The sequence below is a fragment of the Teleopsis dalmanni genome, chromosome 1, assembly GCF_002237135.1.
Source record: "Teleopsis dalmanni isolate 2A chromosome 1, ASM223713v2, whole genome shotgun sequence".
NCBI lineage: Eukaryota > Metazoa > Arthropoda > Insecta > Diptera > Diopsidae > Teleopsis > Teleopsis dalmanni.
In genome coordinates this window covers 75864545-75890314 of record NC_051846.1, presented here as the reverse complement: position 1 = coordinate 75890314, position 25770 = coordinate 75864545, and the positions used below count along the sequence as shown (strand labels likewise).

The 25770-nt window shown below is 25.4% G+C and overlaps 1 protein-coding gene across 7 annotated transcripts in view; it reads right to left on the bottom strand.

The window, feature by feature from the left end:
* Positions 1-25770, bottom strand: part of LOC119673531 (sex determination protein fox-1) — a 100336-nt gene that overhangs the window by 38055 nt on the left and 36511 nt on the right. For all 7 annotated transcript variants that reach the window (XM_038084829.1, XM_038084837.1, XM_038084841.1 and 4 more), the window contains exon 5: positions 14790-14882. In XM_038084829.1, coding sequence (XP_037940757.1) covers positions 14790-14882 — 93 coding nt within the window. The remainder of the gene's footprint in view (positions 1-14789; positions 14883-25770) is intronic.

Genomic DNA, 25770 nt, shown 5'->3' with positions numbered 1-25770 from the left:
TAGACATTATTTATGTGTTCAAATCTCCAGTTATCTAGTAACTGGAGCTTCGTTGCTATCATGGCTCCTTAACCATTTTCATGGTTATGGACCCATACCCATGGTGTGTTGCCTAATGATAATACTCAGACGAAACGTCAGAAAAAAAGGTGTATATTTAGTCCTACAGATTATAATGTATGCAATGACATGCCTTACCCCAATGTAAATTGATAGGTACTAATACTATATGAATATATATTAATCAATACATAATACATAAATATAATTAAGTACGATAAAATATATAAATAAATAAAAATGCAAATATTAATACTAATATAATTAAAGGGATATTAATGTAATAAAAATATATATATTAATATATAAAGCTTTGCCGGCATTAAAACAAACCAACTAGATTTTGATAAAATGACTTTTTTATATTAATTACAAAATTTGGTAGATATTCTTTGGTAACTCTATTTTTTTAAATAAATATAATCTCGTATATAATTTCTGTATTTGAGATGTATCTCAATATCTGAGATGAAGATTAACTTGAAAGGGGAGTGAGTCAAAAGGACTGTTATACACTTAGTCCACAGATTGATGTTTTTACTCCCTGTAAGCCTTATTAACTTGTTATTTTATTAGAAAACTGAAAAACTATAGTATATTATTTTATAGCGGTGTTTCTGTTAGTAGCTATTCACAAGTCGGTGATTGCCGACCACAGTATAGAACTAGACATTTAATTATTCCATGTATCATAATTTTTTCAGTTTGAAAGTATTATATGCATGAGTCTGAATCGGAGGTATGTAGCTGTAAGGAGCTACAGTATATAACTAGACGCAGTATAAAACTAGACATTTGATTATTCTATGTAACATATCAAAATCTCTTCAGTTTGTAAGTAGTATATGCACGCGTCTGTTTCGGAGTTATGTAGATGTAAGGAGCTTTATCGGTATAGAATTTTCAAAGTATAACGTATCTTCTCTTCCATTTTTGTTAGAGACTTTTTCTTAGGTTTAATATAGATACATTGTTTGGTATTAAAAAATGTTGAAGTGCATAAAAAATAATGTATAAATTATATGCCATTTTCCTTTATTTATACTTTCTAAATTATAAAATTAATTTTTTTTATTTAACAAAATGTCTTTATTGAATCGCTTTAAATTAAATCCTAACAATAAGTTTCAGAATCTTAAAGGTTAATAACATTGCAGAACTGAAATTATTTCATATAAACATAGTATGTTTATAGTATGAACGATATAATGATTTGTAAATCATTTTAAGGAGCCTCCGAATAAACAGCCAGGGTTTATCACGGCGTATAAGTTAAATTAATTAGGGTTATCTTTAGGAAAGCAGGATGGCACGTCTCTCATTTCGTTGGTAAGTTTTTTAGGGACCATACAAAACATGAGACATTTTTATTTCAAATTTAATAACAATAGTATTAATTAGACATTTGAGTAATTCATTTACATTATTATTGCAATTTTTTCAAATTTAATAAAATAAATAACAATAGCCCGAATAATTTGAAAATTATTTGTACATATAATAATAAGAGATTATATCATATGGAACTAATCCATGTATTTGTACTGTCATTAAAGAATGAAGTCCTGAATGATTTTGATAAATTTGTATGATACATTAAGACCGAAAAGTTTTCGGAAATTCTCATTTAAAATTCGCGCGCTGTATATTTTTCGATATTTTAAGTTTATGTAGTTTGGCAGCACTGTCCTTAATTACTATGCCAAAAATGAGCGCGATCTGTCAGACAGTTCGTTTACGGCAGCTGTTGAAACCAGTTCACCTCAGTAGTGCGTTGCGAAAAAAACAATGGAAAAAAATATTGAACAAAGAGTTTGCATCAAATTTTGTGTTTCGAACGAAATTTCGTGTGCAGAATCGTTGCGAATGCTACAAAAGGCTTATGGGGAATCAGTTTTATCGAAAACTCAAGTTTATGAGTGGTACAAAGCCTTTCCAGGACGGTCGTACGACCGTCGAAGACATTTCGCAACGCACTACTGAGGTGAACTGGTTTCAACAGCTGCCGTAAACGAACTGTCTGACAGATCGCGCTCATTTTTGGCATAGTAATTAAGGACAGTGCTGCCAAACTACATAAACTTAAAATATCGAAAAATATACAGCGCGCGAATTTTAAATGAGAATTTCCGAAAACTTTTCAGTCTTAATGTATTTTGTATATTGTGTTTCCTTAATATTATCAAATTTAATTCTTCTAATACAATTACATTATTATATTTTTGTTAGTCATTTTGGCACATTGGGATGGCACATAATATCCCAACGTAATTTTTCTTTTATCTCTGAAACGATAAAAAAATGTGCACCCTTTTTATGATCAAATTTTTGTTTGCATATTGTTTTTCCCCATTTATTGTTAAGTCCTTTCTAATCTTTTAAATTGTGTTTGAAAATAATTTTAATAATTTTGATCAAATTTGGTAACACAAGCAATGCCATTTTGGTTGTTTCAATGATATTAGTGAGGATGAATGTAAATATTTTTTCATCATTTCGCTTTTTCCAAGCGATAAATTTGAATGAGAGGCGGTTTTACTGTTTCCGGAATTGACTAAAATGATAACAACAAACTGACAGACAGCGAAACAAATTAAAGCTTTGCGTATAAAACCCAAAATAGTTTTGACTGACAGGAAAATTATTTTCTAGTATTATGTAAATTAATTTTTAAATGATAAATAATGAGATAAATTATAATCACTAAAAAAAGTTTAAAAATTAAAAATTGAAATTTAACAAAAAAAATTATAAAAATGTTTAAAACTTAAATGGGTTTGTACATATTTGTGAAAGAAGGCGTATAGCCTTTCTGTGGGAAATAGTTTTTAAATGATGCACTTTAAAAAAATAACGCTTCAATACAAACTCGCATACTTACATACAGACTACGAGTATAAACTAAGTTTGTCGACATTTAAGTTACAAACACAATACTTTGATAATAATAATGGCGGACACTCTGCCATTGTGAGCTTCGCAAACGAACGGAAAAAGTTAATTAACAGACTTGGCAAATGTAATTTAAGGCAGTAATAAAAGCTTTAATGGCATTACATACATTTTATTTGATATGGTAAAAGGCGCACAAGTCCTAAAATGACTGACTTCCAGCTGCAGCCAGCAATTTTTTAAATTCATTTTGCAGGCTGGCAGGCTGGCAGGCAGTATACGGTCATATAGAAAAAGAAAATCCTGTCAAATTGTAATTAAAAGCTTAAGACCGCACTAATTGTAGAATAATTAAAATGCATTAACACTATGTGAGTGAGTCTCTTTAATTATATTTAATGGTTTTCTTCTTCTTCTCTTTTGACTAATGTTATTATTTGTGGTTAAATTTTAAAATGAAATAACGAGTACACTAAAGTGCTTAATTACAGGTATCTATAGAATAATATGAACGATAGCAGGATATGATGTTAATTATGAAAATTATATGGACAATTATGCTCAATTAATCAACATTCACTTTCAAGAAAAGAGACAGTGTGATAAAGAGGGAGACAGAGAGATAGGCAGAGACATGAGAGTAAGCATTAATCGTATGTGCCGAGGCATCTAATATTCAATCAAATGTCTTTTGAATAATGAAAATAATTATTCATAAAGTTAAGTAAAATTTTTGGCATCGAAAATTTCATCTATTAACTAAAGTTTTATTTTGCTTTATTTTTAAAAGAAGTAAACATTATGATAAATTGAAAAAGTTCTCATAATTTACTAAAGTAATTAAGGCAAATATTTAAAATGTTCTAAACGTAAATTCACGTACAATATATACTTTCGTTTTGATGATACATAATTCAAAAAACTATTACGTGGTAATCAAGTACCAACAAAAGGCACTAAAATAAATATATACGAAAATGAGACAAAAATTAAAAAAAAAAACAGAGTGCACTCCACCAACTACAAATAAAAAAACCTAAAAAAAAGTAAAGTGCTTGCTAATAGCATTAAAAAAAGAAAAAAGTTACATAGAAAACGTTTAAATATTTTCAATTTTAAAAACAGAAGAACTATAGTAATTGGTGATGCGTATACATTTATGTATGTATATAAAATGAGTATATTTCGTAAAACTTATATGTTGCCATTATAATATAGTTGAATGATGTTCATGATTGAAAAGCAGCAATTGTAATTTGCCAATTAAAATTGGTAATTAAATGAATTGCAAATTAGGTCTAATTTTTAGCGCATACACACCCCTCGAATTTGATTTTTTAAACTTGAACAATATTTATTAAACTGTGTTTAATAAAGTCTTTCTAAACTTTTTTATACTGTACTTAAGTTAAGAGCCTATCTAGCATTGTAGTTCCCAACTTCCTTTCTAGCGTATATTAGCCAAATCACGACTGAAATAGTGGCAGAAGTTACACATTTTTTCTGTTCGTTTCTTAGTTGGGTTAAAAAAACAGTATTTTTTATTAGTCTTATGCATAGGACATAGGTAATAACTTAATAAAATTAATATTATTAATGTAAAATTTTTACAAAATTTTGTCTAAATGCTGCATAATATGTATCCTTTGCAATATCTTTCATTAAAGAACAAATATATTTATTAAATTTTAAGGAAACTAAATTATATAAAATTTTTCAATTAAAGATCTTAACTCTTTGTCAAAGTCAACTGCTACGTCCCATACATTTAATTTTTAATAAATTAAAAAATTTTTTTTTATAATATTCAAACGAAAAAAGAAATTTAAAAAAATAATTTAAGAACTTTGTGTTATCGTAAAGTTAAAAAAAAAAATAATAAAATGAAAAATATTGCAGCCGTAAGTTTTCATGATGTGCTCTTTCAATATAAAAATTTTTAATTAGAATTTAAAATTTATATTTTGAACTTAAACTTAGTTTTCAAACTAATTTTGTTATTTTAAAAAAATGACATAACTTTTTTTTAGTTACGTTTAAAACATTTTATTAAATTATAAACTTTCCCTCCAGTGTTTATTTTCATGAAGCTTGGTTGGAAATGTTCTTTATATGTGGTAACTAAAAATTAAACTTAGTTTTTTATTTACATTTTCATTCTTAGAAGAGGTATTTTAGCAACAGTAATTGATAGCTTATAAGTTGTTTTTAGTTTTTACCTATTAATATATAACAAATCTAGTGAAGATATTAAAATAAAAATATAACAATCTATTAAGTCAACTATTAAGACCATGTATTAAGTCAACTATTGTAATAATTGTCAGGTTAATATTAAAATTTAAATCAATTTTTTCAATAAAATTCAATGTCGATAACACGTTTCTCTTGGCTTCTATAAAACACTGCACTTCACCATGTGAAACTGTTATTTAACGAAGTACTAAAATTTTCATGTTACCATGAGTCATTATTGTCAATAATCTTGCACTTAATACCATGTTTCCACAGTTTATTTAGTAGATTCCTTAAGTAACTTTAAGATTTCCATTGACAAAAGTACCATATTGTATGATAAAGAACTTTTATGTGTCAGAAAATTCTTTGGACTTCCTCAGTGCATTTGTTTACAGCTCAGCTGATGTTTGTTTACATTTCATATATAAGATATATGACAAATATTTGAAATTTTAGTAATTTCCTTTATGGGAAATTTATTTTTCTACATTTTGCGTCTAATTTTCCTTTATATTAAGTTCAAAAAGTCAAATTTCCTTAATATCGTAAAAATGGAATTAAGTTAATTTCGTAAGTGTTCATACTGTCCCAAGTCAAGAAAATCATATGTTTTTTGTTTTCAAATCGGATATTAAAAATTACATGCTCCAAACACCATTTGTATCTGGGAAATTTTTCAAAGTTAATTATAATAAGTATAAAGGATGGCATTCAGTAGTATTATTAGCTTTAGTGTATTTCAGATATGTGCATTATTATTTTTCACTCTATTTTAAATTAATAACAGTTACAGTTCTTTCTCTATATTTAAATTTAAAAATTTGTACTACTTTCAAACGATTTTCCCGGTTTTATTAAAGTCAACTGTCACTGACAGTTTTATTAAAGTCAGTTTTTCATTATCTCAATTTTATCTTATGCTTAAAATTTATCTTACGCGTAGTTGCATTTGAAATGTCCCTTAATTTCAGACTTCGTTTCAACAAAATTAAGGCCATTTTACTTAATTTCGTTCTAATATTAAAACTGAATTTTTGTATGAAAAAAACAACTTAATTTCGCTGAAACAAAGATGAAATTAAGATTTTTGTGAAATTAAGGTGTGTATGAACATAGTGTAAGTTACAAAGCATGGTAGCTCTTTGTTTGCTTCATGAAGTAAGTTACAGTTATAAAGTAAGCAGTGTAAACATACTATTATTTTATATATTTTAATTGCAAAACTCTACGTCAATAGACCATATATTTTCACTGAATGAAATTAAATTACTAATAAGTAAACTTAAATAAATAAATTTGCTAAAGGATTACGAGTACTTAATAAGGGTAAAATTTAATATGCATGCTTATAGATCGTTGATAAATATTATAATGTTATAGGCTATGATATATAAGACATATTTAATGTCAACAATTATTCTGAAACATATTTATTAAAGTAACACGTGCTACTTAAATCCAAATAAAATAAATTTAAAACTCAGTATACAAAAATATGTATATATTATAGTTTATATGTATAAAAAAATTTTTATTCACATCAAACAACACTTAGTGGTCGTGAATACTTTATGCATATACGTTTATAATTTTAGTCTGTTTTCAGCTTGAAATAACAAAACATAGCAAATATGCTTACACAAGTTTAATTTGTAGTGAACTATTGCACTTTGTGCTCTTTGCTATTTTCAAAAGGGCATAACATAACATGACCTTATCCCACTTCTTTGCAACCCCATGCAATTCATTATTCTATATAAGTGTAAAACTTTTCTTGTTAACTTTTTTTGTATAGAACACGACTCATACGCAATTTTTTGATATGAAAAATAATGTACGAATAATGCAGTGGATGTATATATGCAGTAGGTATATCTTTAAATTGTGTATGAACGCCTTAACATATGCAATGACTTTTTATATAAATACATATGTAGAATTTTTTTAAATAAAATACACATTGCGACGAAAATCACTAGTATTTTAAAAAATAATATAATAATAATGCAAATTATAAAAAATTATATATAAAAAACTTTATAAAAACATTTAAATAAAAATTTTGTATTTTTTTCATTAAAAAAAATTAACTTTTCTTTCTCGTTTCAATTTGTCACAGTGAGTGACTTTTTCTAAAAGTAATTAATGGTAAGTTTCGTTTTAAATATATTGCCATGAGAAATAGTAATATAAAAGCACCAGAAAAAAATGAAAAACAAAAAAAAATATATTCGCGAAATTGAAATTGTCGACCTTTCCCAACAAAAAAATAAATTTTAATTTTATTTCCGAAATTGATATTTGTGTTATTAATAACATTTTACTGAAAGCAATTGCTGACATAAAATCATTGCAATTTCCAAATAAGAGCGGAGTCTGCAAATGAAGGTTCCCATAGCTCACAAAATTTGAGAAATATATATACATATATATTTATAAATATATATATTTACATATAGACAAAGTGAAAAGTAATTAAATTGAAACATGAAATTTCAAGTTTCTGTAAAATTTTATTTACAAAATTTGTTTATAGTTTAATTTGTGTTGTACATTGAAAATAGAAGAGAAGAAAAATAAAACTGAAGTGTACAAAGTTTCTTAAAATAAACATGGAAGTGTTTGCTGTACTTTTCTCGTACGGCATTTGTTAGAGATGCATACTTATGGTATATATATACAAAATAATATTTGTAAATATTCAAAAATATATTTACATTTGAAAATTTTGTAAAAACATTTATTTAAAGAAGCATATAAGTAAATATTGATATCAAAATGTGTGAAAGGAATTTTAATTTTATATCAGTTTCTAGTTAAATCTTTGGAGGTTTTACCAACAATGCAGCCAGCACTTTGGCAAATATTCAGCTAAATGTACAGAGAGAGAAATTCTTTAAAAAAATGTTTACATATATACTTAGTTAAAATGTATGCTATTTCATAAGCTTAAAATGACTGTTACTAGTATCCATGCAGAAGCATATGCAGCAGACCTACTATATGTCGATTCAATTTCAATTATCCTAATTTCAGTGCTATTTGGAAAAGGATATTTGTGTTGTGCTGTGTGCTTCAGAATTTATATTTACTGGGCACACAAAACTGTGTTTATTTGCTCCTCGGTGCTAAATGGGGTAATGTGGCAAAATGGATTTTGGTAATAATTTCATGGTTTGTAATGTCACTATTATCCTATTAGATACACAAAGTAAAAAAATAACCACAAGTAAAAAAAAAGGGGTCCTTAATAGTTGGATGTTTAAAAATTTAACAATTACTAAAAATATTTATTATTGAAAGGAATAAAAAATGTCTTAAAATAAAAGTAACATATTATTTTTCATAATTTAAAACTTTATCTTTACTATGTTATAAGAGAGATTAAATTTATTTTTGATTATACTACTTTGATGAGCCTTATCATTAAAGTCAAGATATAAGAGGTAGTTCTTTAATACAGAATTATGATAGGGACATTAACACACCAAATTGCGTTAAAAATCATAAGTTGAACAGGATTAAACACTATTCAAGAAAGCGGTTTAATGAAAGTTTGTTATTTTTTCGTCAAACCAAATAAGTTATTTAACAAAATACATAATTCACTTTAACTATTAATTTTTTGTAAAAAAAACAATGGATATACTTCTACAGTAAGATTTGAGAGGGGTAGGTAGGTAAGTCTTGTTTTCAAAAAGCCCATTTAAGTTCAAATAATGGCCCATTGTGGTACCACAGAAATAGGATTGGAACGTCGTACATAGATTAAAAGGTCAGTATACAAACAACAACAAAAAAGCTAAAGGAAAGCCAATCTAACAGTTCTATGAATTTAGCTAGATCCCTAATATTACAGGAACACAACTCAGTCAGGTCGGCGAGAAAAAAAACCCCGAAGATTTTTGATCTTCTCCTAGCTAAAGAAGGGCAATACACATTAGATGGAGCTTTGACTAGTGACTCCAAATGGATAGCTGACTATTGCATTTCTTGTCTAAATTAGACCAAATCAACTTATATATTTGATAATGGCGTTCATCAGCCCAGTATTGTTTGGCTACGCTTAGTAATTTTTGTTTAATTGCCAGTTTAACTACAGCAAGTGGAATACCAATATTTGAGAAGTGAATGTCAGGGAGAAGAACTCCTGCCTTGGCAAGATTGTCCGCATTTTGAGAGGGGACCAATTTTATTTTTGTGAATTGCATATAGTCTTATATTTGTAATTGTTTGGATGTTTTTAATAATTATATGTTTGTTGCTTTTGTGATTTGATATTAAATAAAAATAAAACATTGTAATATTCTTTCATTTTATACTTGTATAGTTATTTTTTATATAAAATTCGCCAACTTTTGAAGTTTATTTGTTGTCTTCCTCCGGATAAAATGTTATATCAGAAGTTAAAATAATTATTCTATATACAATATATTATATAGGTTAATGATTCTTTTAAATATTTCAAGTTTTTAGTTAAGTGAACGAGCTTATTTTTGTGGAGTTGAGAGCTATGTAAGCCAAATGGGTCTTTTCAAGACAAACAAGTTAATGTCACGTTTGGCAGAATTCAGGCGATCGAATAATATTGCATGTTTCTGCCGTTAATGAAACCAAGTGCAGGGGCTAGATTCGAGAGGCCGCGGGTTTTAATTTATATATAATTAGCACTACAAAGGGCATTCATCGTTTTTTGGAGGCCAGTATTTCGTTTATTTTAATTTATCCAAAATATATTTTCTCACTTATTGCTTGAAAATAAAATGGAAATACTCAAAGATATGATTTTATTAAGATATCAGTCTTAACATTGGGTATGCGAAGTTGTCAATTTAAGTTTAATCATACTAAGAGATTGAAAATTATCCTCAATGACTCTGTGGAACTATTCAGAAGATGAAAAATGTGCTTTGTATCTACTTGGTTCATGTCTACGGTATGTGCAAAGTAGAATGTTGTTAATGCCAACTCTGATTGTTCCAAATTAGTTTTATGGAATAATAAACAATTTTTTATGTTTGCAATTCATTTTCAAATACAATTAAAAACAAAATTAATGTTTAATTTATTTCTAATACTACATTTTAGTTGAATGATGCCTAAATTTAATCAGTAGTATTTTATTCGCTTTTAAATCAATATTGTGATATTTATGAACATTTGTTATTTTTAATATTCCTTAAATTGAAAATTAATTATTTGTTTTTAATAGGTTGAAGTTTTAAATTTTAATACCAAAATTGTTTATTACAATTATTTTAAATTAAAATCCAATTTTTATTGCTAATTCGATGGATATCTTCAATGATATATTTTATCATATTAAAACAACATAAGCAAATATTGATTAGCATTTTAATGTTGAAAATGGCTGTATAAATATATTTTAGTAGAATTTAGTAGTAGTTCTAAAAATTATATTTAATTAAAATATTGACAACTGAACGAGTACGTAATCAAGTTAAAATTTATTACAGATGCACATAATAGAATATATGTGTTTATTAAAATTTGATTGGTTTAAATTTAATTTATTCAAGTTAATTATGAAGCTAAAATATTTATATTGAATTTGATAGGATTGGATTTTGTGTTATGTACATATCACAAATTAAATTTTTCATTCGTTATTCTATAAATTAATTAAAAGGTTTTAAAACAATTGCAATTATGCTTAAATATTTATCTATTTAAAATAGATTTAATTTATTTATTATATAATGAAACTAAACACTCTTTGCTAGTGATTGAATTTGTGGGAAATAACACTGCAAAATATATTATAAAGTAATGATTTTTCATCATTAATTATTTTAGAGGGGATAAAAAATTAAATAAATTATGTATAAAGAAGTTTTCTCGAACAATAAAAATTCATTTTTTATTATATTAATTAATTTAATTTTTGGCTGACCATACATCTGTTTTGAGTATTGCCAAATACTTATCTACAATGGTCTTGGATATAATTCTTGTATTTAATTATTCGTAAATAAATTTTTGAGACTGCTTGTACAAGAAATCGAACTCTTGCCCTGTCAAATTTCAAGCTCAGAGTCAGTGCTCCTTAATCAATTAACACAAAGCCGTACTCGACTTTTTATGTTCGCACATTTTTCTGAAGTTTTGTTAATTTTGCTGTGAAAGTTTTATTAAAAAATTCACTTGGTGTGTTTATATTAGAACGAAATCATAAACCAGCTGTAGAATAATTGAATTAATTAATTATATTTTTTATTTTTAATTGTTAAGTTTCAACACTATTGCGTTTGTAGAGGCATTATTTGTTGCATGATTTATATATTCTTTCTTATGTATAGAACCTAATCTAAGAACGTAATACTGAGAAAGTCATGCTAATGTTACTCCACGAGTGGCACGGGCGAGACCAATATTTTGTGAATATAAGTAGTAATATTTTTCAGTCTAAAGCGACTATTAAATTTAATAGAAACTTAGTATATTTCATAAAGAGGTTCTTTTATGTATTTAATTAAATGTTCAAAATTAGTAATTTTATTAAATAAGTTTAATATAAGATTGGAAATGTAACTTTTATCAAGATATAAAAGAAACTTTTTGTCTAAAAGAATACTGCCACCAAGAAATATCTAAAAGAAAAATTGAAGTGTACTTAAGAGACAGACGCCCAAATGTAGAGCTTATGGAAAACAAGAAGTTTAACTCAATTACTGATTTTTTTTTCTTTATCCATCTCATTTCAATTTTTTTTTGAACTTAAATTATGAAATTACAATGTGAATTATAAAAAAATCTTATAAACGTGTTTTGAATATGAAAACCGCTAAACCACTTTTCAGTCTCTCTAAGGATAAGTTGTCAACTTGAAGAAAATTTGCAAAGAAATTCTGCAGTAAAAATCACAACAGAATTTCAATTTGCAAGTGAAAAGAAAGAAGACCGGGCGGTAGAAGGAAGTGATAATATTTGTAATGCAAATAAGTAGAAGAAGCAGCACAATTTGTTTACCATATGAACCAATGTTTCCTTATATTTTTCCATATTTTTTTGTTTTTGTCATCTCCGCATTCGTTGCATTTTTATTAAACTTATTGAAAAATTGTAAACGAAAGTATTCGTAAGACGACAGTCACTGTGCTGCCATATTGCATTTATTGCGATACTCTGTGGATATAACTCAAGGGTGTTATACCCCGTCCTTATGTGGTTTGGATAATACCGCAGTAGTTTCTTTCTTTCTTTTCCGGATGCCGGATGCTGTTGGGTTGCGTTTCGATTTTTTTTTTTTTTTTTTAATTTTTTAGTTTATAAGCAAATTTAAATTTTGTATGCGTGAGGAATTTTTAATTTCACCATTTGAAGACAGAATTGTTGCTATTGCAGCGTTACAATGGTGAAGGGTGTTAGACTTAGTGCATGACACTTCTGCTCGCATTATAAGAGCTGTCATCAAGAGAAAAATCTCAAGATAGTTTGGTTAACAGACTGTTGTATTGATTGTAATATTTTTTTTATCAATATATAATTGAAAAATTTTGTTGGTATGTTTTGAAGTTATGAAAGAGTATACTATATACAAGCTTTAGAAAACATTCTATGGTATGTGTATATACCACAGACTAACATTTTTTTATTTATTCAATATATTACCTATCTAAATTTGTATTATTTGTAAGATATATGAAAAATGTATTGTGACTGATAGTTGAAACACCCTATGAATTTACTATACGTAGATGGAAGTAAGAATCTATGGAATTAGTAAATTTGTTATTCCGAACAAATTTGCAAAGTAAAGTTTTAGTACATACTCAATACTTCAATATAATTGTATTCAAACAATTGAAAAGATGAACACTCTAAAGATCATGTTATATGGCAGTCCTTGTTTTTAAGATAAATGAAGAAATTGAGAATAAAATCAAAAGAGAAATTTCGATTAAATTTGGTCCGGACGACAAAGGTTTATGTGCCAGTGTTCCTCAGTAAAAAATATCAATGAAGTATATATTTCTATAAGAAGTAAATACGTGTATTCTTGTGTAAGTATGTAAGCATATTAAGATCACGTTCTAACATCTTCACAAAACGAATATTTTCTATAAGTAAATTATTACTTGAAAACATTACATATAAATACATGCGGATATGTCACTGGACATAGTTTATGTGGAACCTTGTAAAAGTATTAAATGACTAAATAATAACTTAAAGCCAAACTAAACTCAAAGTTTTTTAAATTCGTATAAAACAAGTGTAAGTACTTCACTTCATAGGTCAATTATAGAGAAACCGAGAGTGTATGAGTAATAAATAAGCTTTTGCTGTTTTTGTGATAAAAATACAGTAGGTAACTCCAATTAATAATTATAGCGCGAAAACGGTACATGATAAATATAAAACTGCTGTACTAAAAATGTTTCGAGAAAAAAAAAATGTAATATGACACTGACATCTTGGAAGCGAACAAAAAATTGTTAAGTTAATGAGGTTTTGGGAGAGCAGGGCACAGAATTTTTTTTAAATATTAACTTTAAACTACAATAATTTCCCAATTCATTTAAAGAAAAAGCAAATTAGACATCATATTTTGGAGTTGCTTTTACTTGTCGATACATTTGTTTGAACATTTCATCATTTTGGTTAATATAGAAAAAACATAGTACACCAATACGATTAATTTCGTTTTATAGACGAAGAAATCATTTCTCACTTTGGAGTTATATTGATGCTAATGTTAAACATAAATTGAAATTCTAATTTTTTAATCAGCATTAGCACTAGCTTGGGTTAAGTTGAAGTAGTAGTCTTGAGCACCAAGGCTTGTTTGGATACATACATGATCCGTTTAAATATGACAAATAAAACACTGTCATACCGCAATGACACCAAAGATGGTTTAATAATATCATTCCTCTATGCATAAATTATTTATTATTTGCAATTATAGCCTTTTAAAATACAAAAACAACTATTTTCATTTCAAACTTATTGTTCTTAGTCAAACATGCCTTATAATATTAGTTGAAATAATTACATTTTATCAATCTAAAGAAGTTCAATATACTATAGACTTACTTAATGAACAAATGTAAAATGCATTTCTCAATGAGATATGATATGCAACAAGCATATGCACATGTTTACAGTTTTAAAATATATATTTTTGGTTACTATCAGATTAAACAACAAATTAATTAAATGAAAAATACGAATACACATACAAAAAATTGAATTTTTCACAATAATTAATTTACTGCACACATGATGATGACCTACACAGCAAAAAAACATACATATTTGGCTCCAATTCAATAAATGCTGAACATACTTAATATGATGAATTTTACTTAATGATAAATTGCACATAATTAATTTATATATATTAAAAATTCATAAAGACACAACAAAATTAATACTGAAAATAATTAAACTTTATCAATTTCAAGCGCCAAAGTTACTCTTTAGTTTCATACACAGAAAAATATTAAGTATCTATACGAGTCATAAAAGTTTATCAAAGTAAGCAAATTTTTAAAGTTTAGATTTACGTAAAATATATATATTTTTAATATAGTAGTTAATTTATTTTTAATTAATTAGTTTCATGCACCCACCTCTATTTTGCGTCCCTCAACCACAGTGCCATGTAGACGTTCGCGTGCTCGTTCTGCATCGTTGCTGTTAGCGAATGTTACAAACCCAAATCCCTGCCATTCGCAACCAAACATGCAAATACAATAAAAATTTTAAAATGAACAACTTTTTTTTTTTAATATTTCAAAGGATAATGAAGGGTCAATACTCATACAATATGCAGTTTATATTAAATATTATTCAAATTAATTATTTCGACAAGTATTGTTAGTTTTCATAAATTGGTTGTTGTTAACATGCAATTTTATGTACAATAAATAAATAGTTATCGGTATAAAATACATATTTTATAAAGCAATGCAAATGCATAATTAAAGTAATACCATTTGTTTATTAAAATTTTGTAATAGTTTAAATACTTAAGATTTATCTTTAAGTATTTATCCATATATATAAAGTGTTTAAATCGAGTGTAAAGATGATTTAATTACCATTCAATAAATTCATAATTCTCTTAATTTCTAAAATATATACTATATAATATAAATAGATATATATATATAATATACAATATTATAATATATATAATATAAATATAATATATATAATATAAATATAATAATATAATAATATATATTTAAAACAAAAATATTTACTACTTCCGGTACATTAAAAGTAATAAGTATTATTAATTATAATCAATTGAGAGAATTCTTTATTTTTTTTCTCTTCTCAATCTAAAAATTTAATGATTTAAAGATTAATATTTTTTCTTGATTTTTATACCTTTGAAGCTTTTGTTATTGATATATAATAACTAACATGGAAGCAACCAGTGCTAAGGAAGTGAAGAAAATGAAAATAAATTTATCATAAAAGAATATCGTAAGAACAACTAAAATAAGTATAAGGAGGTTTTCGAAAAGTAGTGAACTACAACAACAAAAATTCTTTTTTATATTATGGTATTTTAATTAATTGAATTTTTGACTGATCATACAGCTGTTTCGAGTATTAATTATTCGGAAATAGTTTTTTGAGATTGCAAGTACCAGGAATCGAACTTATGCCCTGTCAAATGTGTAGCTCAGAGTCAATGCTCCTTAATCAACTGACCCAAGGTCGTATTTAGCTTTTATGTTTTTTTCTGGAGTTTTGTTACTTTGCTATGCAAATTTTATTAACAACTTAACTTGTTATGTTTATATTAGATCGATAAATCAGCTGTAGAATAATTGAATTAATTAATAACATTTTTGTTTTTAATTGTTAAATTACAATACTATTCTATTTTCAAATAATTATTAAAATAAATATTTATAATATAAAATTATTATTTATTTATAATATATAATTATTTATTTCAATTTGGTAAAAACTATCAGGTTTTCATGAATTTGTTAAAGTCCTAGAAAAGCCTATTTTGTGCAATTTTTCGGAATTTGAATTGAATAATTTATGTAGTGTAGTTAACTAAATTTAAGACTATTCGAAATAGAATAATATATTTACACTTATAACTAATAATGTAATTGTTTTATTTTTGTTTTCTTAAAAATAAAAATATTTGATTTTTCCAAGAAGTCCAGTCCAGTTTAATAATTAAGTATTATATGGAAAATAAATTTTCTACTACAATTTTAACCTGTTAAAAGTACTTGTTAAATATGTCGAAAGTCATGAAATTGTTGGTGTAGATATATATAAAAACAAGATCCATATATATAAAAACAAACAAGATGTTTTACATTACATGCCAAAGTTAATAAACCTTATGAGTTTGAGATCAGGCCTTAGACAATTAGGCACACTTAAAATTTAAATAAATGTTATTTTAGTCAAAAATGAAGATTACATTGTAGAATTGACTTTAAAGATTGTAAAGTTGCCTCACTGGAATGCTTACTAAAATATATATAATAGTCCTCCTTTTTTAAAGTTTTATTTTACGCTTAAAATACTTAACTCATTTATAATTGCATTAAGCAACAACCCTGTATTTAATATGACAGTAAAAGCTGTTTGCAGAATGATTAAGCCTACGCTGATTTTAAAAGGCGATTAAAAAAGAGTGTTAATCATTTTAGTGCTTTGATTGTTATAAACTTAACTTTACTTTATATTTTGTTTTAATTTGTATTAATCAAAAGTTTAATTTATTAAAAGTGATAAAACATTTGAGAAATTTTGTTTTCAGTTGATAAAATGTAAGCATTTATTTAAAAGTATTGTAAATTAATCGCTTCTAGGAATAGTAAAATATTTAGTATTATTGATATTGCATGGGAAAACTATATTAAAAGTCTCAAGGGGGTAAGATATAACATGCAGCATATCAATTTCAATGCTTTTTAGTCTCGCTCGTAATACACACCGGAGTACATTAAATAAAAAACTTTCTTATCGTTGAAATGTGAAAGTGGCAAAGCCGGTGAGTAAGAGTGGTGTAAGAAGTATTAAAATCAAGGGCTCATGGCTCATCTTGGTTTAGATTGAGATGAAGGGGCATTTTAAATGAAGAAGTGAAATCTTTTAAAAATAGCAAAAACAGCACCGGAAAAGAGAAAACAACAAGGAAATAAATCAATTTCCTGTGTAGACGTTAGTATTTCAGTTTAAAAAATATGTTGCGGTTGAAGTTGCTTCAAAACTAATGCGGAAGCTGTAGAACTGTTAAAGTACGGAGCAGAAAAATGAACAAGAGTAAAATCTAATGAAATAAGTATACACAAAAAAAAAACAACACAAAACAACATAAAAAAGAATTGAGGAACAGAAAACCAGCATAAAAACTGAAGCAAAAAGTCTGAAATGCTTTGGAATTTATAAATTTTTAACTTACTTTAATCAGTAGTAGTAATTCAATTTTGTCTTTAAACAAAGTTTGTTAGCATTTTTAATTGCATTTTTATTAAATTATTAAAAGAAAAACTCAAACAAAAGAAGGAACTAAAATAATTTTCTGAAAATGCAGAAAAGTAAAATGAATTTATTTTGCATGTTTCATTCATGTCTCCTTTTAGGGAACGTAATATTTAAGTTTATTATATTTAAGAATTTTATATAATATATTTAACTTAAAATAAACAAACTAAAAAGTATCATATTAATCATATTTTCCAAAAATTTATTATAATTTTTAGGTTATGTGCAGAGCGCGCTAGCTTATGAGTTTCAAGTCAACAGTGCAATATTACTCCTAAGAGTATGCAATAAAAAATAAAAATGCAAAATTATAAATATTGTTGCAATTCCTAGGAAAGCTAGAATATCCGTGTGTGTTGCTCGAAGTACTGGTGTAATTTATGCAAATAAAACCAAATAGAAAATCTACATTAAAATGTAATTTATGCGAAAATGATAGCAAAACTCTATGTAAGCATAAAGCCAAAGAATAATGTATAAGAATTAAAGTTATAGTATATTTAATATGTGCACACAGGTTGGTTAAGGGCAAAATAATATATACAAATTAATATTCATACTCAAGGATATAAATTTCAAACTTAAGAGTAAAAATAATAATATTATGTTCAAAGCTACAAGGAAATTATTTATATTGTAACGAAACATAATCAATATAAATGAAATTTTAATATTAAATTTTAGTAGATATATAATGATAGAACTTAATGTCATTTTATTGGGAAAATAAACGTAACCATAACTTAGAGATTAAAAGATGTAAAGTAAATTGTTTTTTGATTTGTTATTATTTATATATAACATAGTCTTTGAATATATACCATTGTTATAGAAATATGTTAAATATAATAAAAAGTAAACTAACAAAAACAACTTAAAATTTGAATAACGAAGCCTTAGTGCAAACACATCTAAGTTTAAAGCCTAGTACTTCTTGCAGTCCATAAAATAATATACGCATGAGTATTTGAGTAAGCCAAAAAATACTATTAATTAGAAAAAATTACAATTTTTGCAATTTTTTTTAATGCTGTCCTAAAGCAAGAAGTCAATTTAGTTTAAAATATAGCAAACAGATTTTGATGAAACTAATATGGGTTAATTTTTCATAATCATATAGCCTCAACTGTAGCATGAGAAGCATTTATTTAAATTCATATTTTTATAAATTAACAGTAAATAAATAAATATAGTAACAGTTTTTCAATCTGTTGGTTACCTTTTGTAAGGTAATAATATAATCTGAATACAACATAATTTCATGTAAATAAAATTATGTGAAAACATAGATTTTATTACGAGTCTTTTTAATGGTGGTAGTAGTCTTAATTGGAGAAAAGAATACTGTTACTAAAACGAATCATCTGATAAAGTCTATATCAAGAAACTAAATATAAACATGCTCAATAATATCTAACGAAAATTTAAAGCAATGATATATACCTAATATAGTTGGGTTGCGTAGTTTAATACTTGTGTTGAGATTTTCATAACATAATTCTCATATATGCTAATTTTTAAATAAATATATTATTTTATAATTACCAATTATAAATTCTAATATAAACACAACAAGTGAATTTGTTAATAAAACGTTCACAATAAATTAAGAAAACTCCAGAAAAATGTGCGAACATAAAAAGTCAAGTACGGTTTTAGGTCAATTGGTTAAGGAGCACTGACTCTGAGCTTCAAATTCGGTAGGGCACGAGTACGATTTCGGGTACTTACAGTCTCAAAAAATTATTTACGACTAATTAAATACAAGAATTATTTACAAGTTCACTGATGATGGGTTTTTCGCAATATTTGAAACAGCTATATGGTCAGCCAAAATTTGAATTAATTGCAATAATATAAATGAATTTTTGTTGTTGTAGTTCACTATTGTTCGAAAAACCTCTTTATAATTAACTAATATAATATTCTTTAGTTAACGATTTTCGTAAATTTTTCCTCCGCATTGTTTTACATTTTTACATTTGCTAGTTTTTTGCAATTTATTTACATTATACTAAACATCAATATCAAATAAATTTCAAGTTTCTACAAGCAGACTTTTTCTTTTTGCTTGATTTTAAAGATACTATAAAATTGTAAAATGTGGGAAATTCTTGAAATTCAAGAAAGGAAACTATCAATTTCAATTTAATTTATAAAGTTCAGTAAAGTCAACATTGTTTAACTTAATTTTCATTACTTTTAATGTTAACTTTACATCCCTTATGGCAGCCAAATGCAACCAGAGAGGAAAGTTCCATTTTTAACAAAATTGGTAGGGGGGCAAATATAAGAAAAAGCATTTTCAAGTATTTTTGTCAAGCGTTAAATTTTGCACGAAAATTTACAAAATTTGTTTGAAATTATCTCCTTTATATTATATTAAAACATAGTGTATTGAAATACAATATTTCATACATACATAGTTATTCATTCATTCTTTTTTTTCATTCTCTTTTATAGGAAAAAGCTGAAAATAAATTGATAATAAAAGAATGAATCAACTTTACGAAAAGTAGAAAGATTAAAAGCTCAAAGTGGCAAAAGATACAAAATGCCAGTTTTCTTACAAAATACCTTTAGCACAAATTAGATATCAAATGTAAAATTCAGAAGGACATTACAATAAATTCAAGCCATAGATAAGAACCTTAAATAAAAGTTGGAAAAAGTTTTGATATAGCACACTACGGCAAAATTTCTCTTGGTATTAATATTCCTCAGGGTGCGCTGTATGAACAGAGAAGGTTAAAGTTTTCGGAGTTCGAGAACAGATTAATAAAATTAAATAAACTTTAAGGTTCAAAATTCGGTTGTAGTAAGTAATGCATATATATCTATGTTAACTTAAAACACTTCATCAAAATTATGAAATACAGTATGTAATCAAAATATTTGTTGCAAGTTTTAAATAATAAATTTCATTTTAAAATTTTATAATAATATTTATTAATGATTTATATTTTATAATACGTGCATGTTCAGAATTTATTTGATAATTGAAAATGAGTATAAATAATTAAGAAGATCTGGCGGAATAATAAATGTTTATACTGCGGAAAAATTTACATAATTAATTTTCCATAATTGTGTGCGAAAATATTTTATTAAATCAAGTATTAAATAATAAACTCATTCAGTTATATATAATATGTAAATTAATGTTTACATAAAAGTAAAAACAAATAACTCAATTGTCGCACACAATACTTCAATTTCATATTTTATTACTGCCCAAGTGAGTACACTATTTATTTGAACAAAAATGATTGAAATTATATTAATATATAAATAATTCACATTATGTAGCATAAGTGGTTATGCATTAACTATCAGTTATTGACAATAAGGAAATAAAATTGATAAATGATTCAACAAATTATGTTAGATATATGATTTATATGATTAAACTACTGTTGTTGTTTACAAAATTATGTCAATACACTCCAGGATATTTCTTAGATTAATAAAAGATAATATTTTGTTGTAATCTTAAGAAGTAATCAATTTCAATTAAACATTGTACTTATATGAATAAAGGATATTTTTAATAAAGCATTTAAAATCACTTCCGCTCTGTAAAATAAAATTATGTCAAAAGATTTAAATTTTAAATTGCTTCAACTATTTATGAATATTGAAAAATATGGGAATTTTGTATGAAAAATTTTTAATACAACTTAGAATATAATTTAATTTGAAATGTATTTATTTACGTATATTATATTTGTTTCCTAACTAAATAAGGTAATCTTATATTTGAGCAAAGAATTGTTTAAATAAGTCTTGTGAAGCAAACAAAATTGTTAGGCCATTTAAAATAAATTATATCAATTCATTATTATTTAAATTTGTCCTTATCTGCTCTATATCTATATAAATAATTAATATTTTTACAATATTATTAATTTTTTTTAAAATTTGCACCAATTATAATTTAAAAAAAAGCATATTATGTTGTATATAGAGAACGTTTTTTTTTGTTTTGCTATAAAAAAAAGAATTATATACAGAGTATATCAAACCTTTTTTTAAATAATATTTTAAAAAAATAGCAGTTATAATTGATGAGTAACAATTATATAAAACTGATCTATAATGTTTCATTACTTTTTGTCAACTTAAAATGAATACTATACTAGTAAGTTGGAAAATTGTATTTTAAAATAATTGCATATCTTCAGGGGCTAAAAAAAATTATATCTTCATTTGAACGATAAATGATATATTATTATCAGAGAAGGAGGAATTGGACAGCGTCCTCTGAATGACTGAACATTTATAATAATTATTATGCACTTTATTCCAAGGAACGATTTAAATGGTTTTACAGGTTTTAAAATATATATACGATATTGTGTAAAGTAATCATGGTAGAATAGATAACTTCATGGAAAAAAAAAAAGGCTTTATGTGTACAAACTGGCTTCATATCATGATTTTAATCAAAATTTTATAACAATTACAGTTTAAATTTAGAAACACTATTGGTACTACATTCCACCTATTGTGGAATCAAGCTGTGGTATAACTTGTAAAGACAAGTCAAATTGTAAAATTTATAGATTTCATGAAAGTTACCAATAAAGTAAAGAGGAGAGAGAAATCAAGCTGTACTTGTTTTCATATGTAGTTATCATATGTACAAAGTTTTTTTTTGTGTTTATAGAAGAAATTAGTTAAATAATCAATAGAATCGCTGTTAAAACAGAAGGAAATAAAACAAATGCTTACCCGAGTAAGCAAGTTGATCACATACAAATATTTTTTTTTTAAAATGCCTATGTAAAAAATGAGTCACAGATTAGAATGGTTTGTCTTTAATGCTATTGAAGGCATATAATTCTCTATAAGTAACTACTGTCAATCTATTCCTGCAAACATCTTTTGTCATCTTTTAATTTAGTTAAAGCAAGGACTTTTCAAGGCAAGGAATTGTGTCTAATAACGACAATGCTAAGCTTTCTTAACATAAAGTTTCACTGAACAAAAATTGAGAAATTTCGACTGAAAAGTTATACTGAATTAAACAAATGATTCATTAGAAACTCTATAGTTAGTTGTTAATATATTTGAAAAAAATGAAAAACAAAAAAAAAGCAGATCAAACGGTAAGAAGTATGATTTTGTAATGGTAACATTAAGTCACAATCATATTTCTTGTGATACTTCTGGTATATGGATTTAGATTACACTATCCGACATTCTTGACTCTTTTGCAGAAGATAAATAAAATTTAATATATGTATTAATAAAATTGAAATAATTTTACATTTTAATCTTAGGGTGAAATGTCAACTTTAAAGTTGTAGATTGATTTTCGCTAAACATGTTCCAAAGTTCTAATGTCAAAAAAGAAAGTAAATAGAAATAACCATGTTGGCCCGATAGATATGTTATTGTTAAACAGTTTCGGCAGTGTTTTCCGATATATATCTCGAATACATACAATTTTGTAAACAATTAAAATTTGACAGTTTTTACTGTTTTTGCAGTTCCATTAAATTTTAGAAATATTTTAATTGCTATTTGAAACAATTCCATTACAGGATAAAAAGTGTATTCCGATCTTAGACTAAACAAAATTTGAACTACTACTTCTATCTAATTAACATATTTAAATGATTTTACAATTATATAAAAATAATAAATATGACAAGATATCTTTTACATATATCCATTAATTTTGTTCAACATTTTATAGGCTTTAATGCAATAAGATTAATTTAAAGTCATAAGTTAATTATCTATTAAATTAATAATTTTTTCCATTTTAATTATATGTTCCATAGACTTTTCTAAATATATTTTCTTTTTTTGTTTTTTCTTATTATTATTTTTATTATTATAAGTTAAAATACAATCCTACGGCAATATCGCTAATTAAATTTATATGTTTTACGTTAAGTCATGGATAAATAATATTTACTAAGAATTCAAAATAAATTGAGAATTTTTAAAAATATTTAAATCTTTTATTTTTTTTTCCGGATTTAAACTTTGAAATAGACATGCGGTTTTCTAATATAAAAAATAAAAATGTATTAAGCCATTGGATATGAAGTTAAGTGCTTTTGAAGCTTTTGGTTAAATGTAATGTAAAGCAAGTAAGCAATAGAAAAATCTTAAATAAAGACAAACGAAGAAATGTGAGCATAAAATGGTGTAAGATTTATTTAATACAATATACGAAATTGTATTTAGAAAACGATTGGAATGCTTGCATTAGTAGGAATTTGGGACAAATGTGAGTGAGCGAGTTCAATAGGTTTTAGATATCATTCATGTCTATAGAAATTTCTAATAAAAAATGTGACATAGCAACCACAATTTAGGATTTTGTTGAAGTGGATGCGATGAAAAAGCTGATGTGGTTTTACAAAACATTTAAGGAATAAGTTGATGACTACATTATATATTCGTAAAACAGTTTGTTTAACAATTTACGTAACCATAATGCTGGGATTTATTGGATTTTCTTACTAAACACAACTTGTGAATTAGAAAAATACAGAAATTTATATGTATACACAAAAAGTAAATTTACTAGAGAACTTAATCTCTCGTTAAGAACTTGTGGTTAGAAACAAAGATTTTAGGTAAATTTTAGTTTAACTGCGAGTATAAGAGGTGGAATAAAGATATAAACAATAAAAGTTGAAATTTCTTAAAGTTTTACATAGTCATAAAATTTAATCCTTTTTAAAACGAATTTTTACTACTTATTATAATATTTATAAACTTTATTTTAGTTTTATTAACTATCAAACAAAAACATTATCGCTTTTATATACATATATAAAATACTCAAAAATGTTACTTATGATAAGATGAATGTAATAAAAAGAATACTTTTTCCTTTTTCCTATTTGTAAAAAATAAAATTCTACAGTATTATCTCTACATTTCAAAGTTAGAATTGTAAAAAATGTACGTGAAGTAACTAAAAGAAAAAAAAGAATTGCACAAATTTTTCAAATTGAAAATGCATTTCGTTAAAATTATTCCTTTCATATTATCCTGCCAACTGTCGGTTTGGAGTAATTGTGCTGCCAAGAAAAAGCTAAACAATAGTTGCGAAAAAGGGAATTAAAAAATAATATAAATATGCTCTTTTTGATGCATTTGTAGGAACAACAATAATAGTGTTTAAATGTAAAGATAGAAGATAAAATTTTTAAAAAGAGAAACAGTAAAAATATATGCACTTTAAATTAACGAGAATTAAAAGTATAAACCATAAATCTAATACTCTTAGTAGTTACAGAATATGGAAAGCGTTAAATTTAATAGATTATTTAATTATTTTCACTATAATTTTTCCTATTAATCCTATTTAATAGATTGAAAAAGAACAATAAAAAGATTTTATTCAAAAATAAAATAAATAAATATATATTTCAATCAATAATTTAGAAATTTGAAACTCACGTGGAAAAAGATTTTATAAAAAAATAATTATTAAAAATTGCATGAAAATAAGTTCAACGTAGCGTATGAGTGACTTTATTATAGTCGCATTTAAAGCGAACTCAATTTTGCGTATTCGAAATAATAGGAATGGTAATATTAAATGAATTAATATATTGAAGCGCTGTGATTTTAGAATAATATCATATATATCATATATAGAGATCTATAATTATTTTCCTTGTGATCTATTCAACTTTATTATTATTCATTCGTTTGAGATTTCTGTTTTTAAGGCGCCCCGATTTAATAATGGCTTTAATTGAAATCTTTTATTCTGAGCAGTTTCTTGCACTATGCCATATGTTAATATTAGTTTTGTTATTTAGAAATTGGTCATCTGGCGCGTTTACTGGTTTTTAACAATTACTTGCATTATCGATATCAAAATTGTATATATCAATTGGCGTTAATGTTGTCTATAGGGCTTTTTAATGTAATAATTGTAAAAAATGAACATCTTTAAGTTTTAAAGCTAGTAACTTGAGTACTAAGTTATAACGACAGATATCGTAGTGCAAAAGTTGCTGAGAATAGGTGATTCTAATACGCTGTCAAATCGGGGAAACATAGTAATAGGATTATTGCCTTTTTCTCTACATAAAT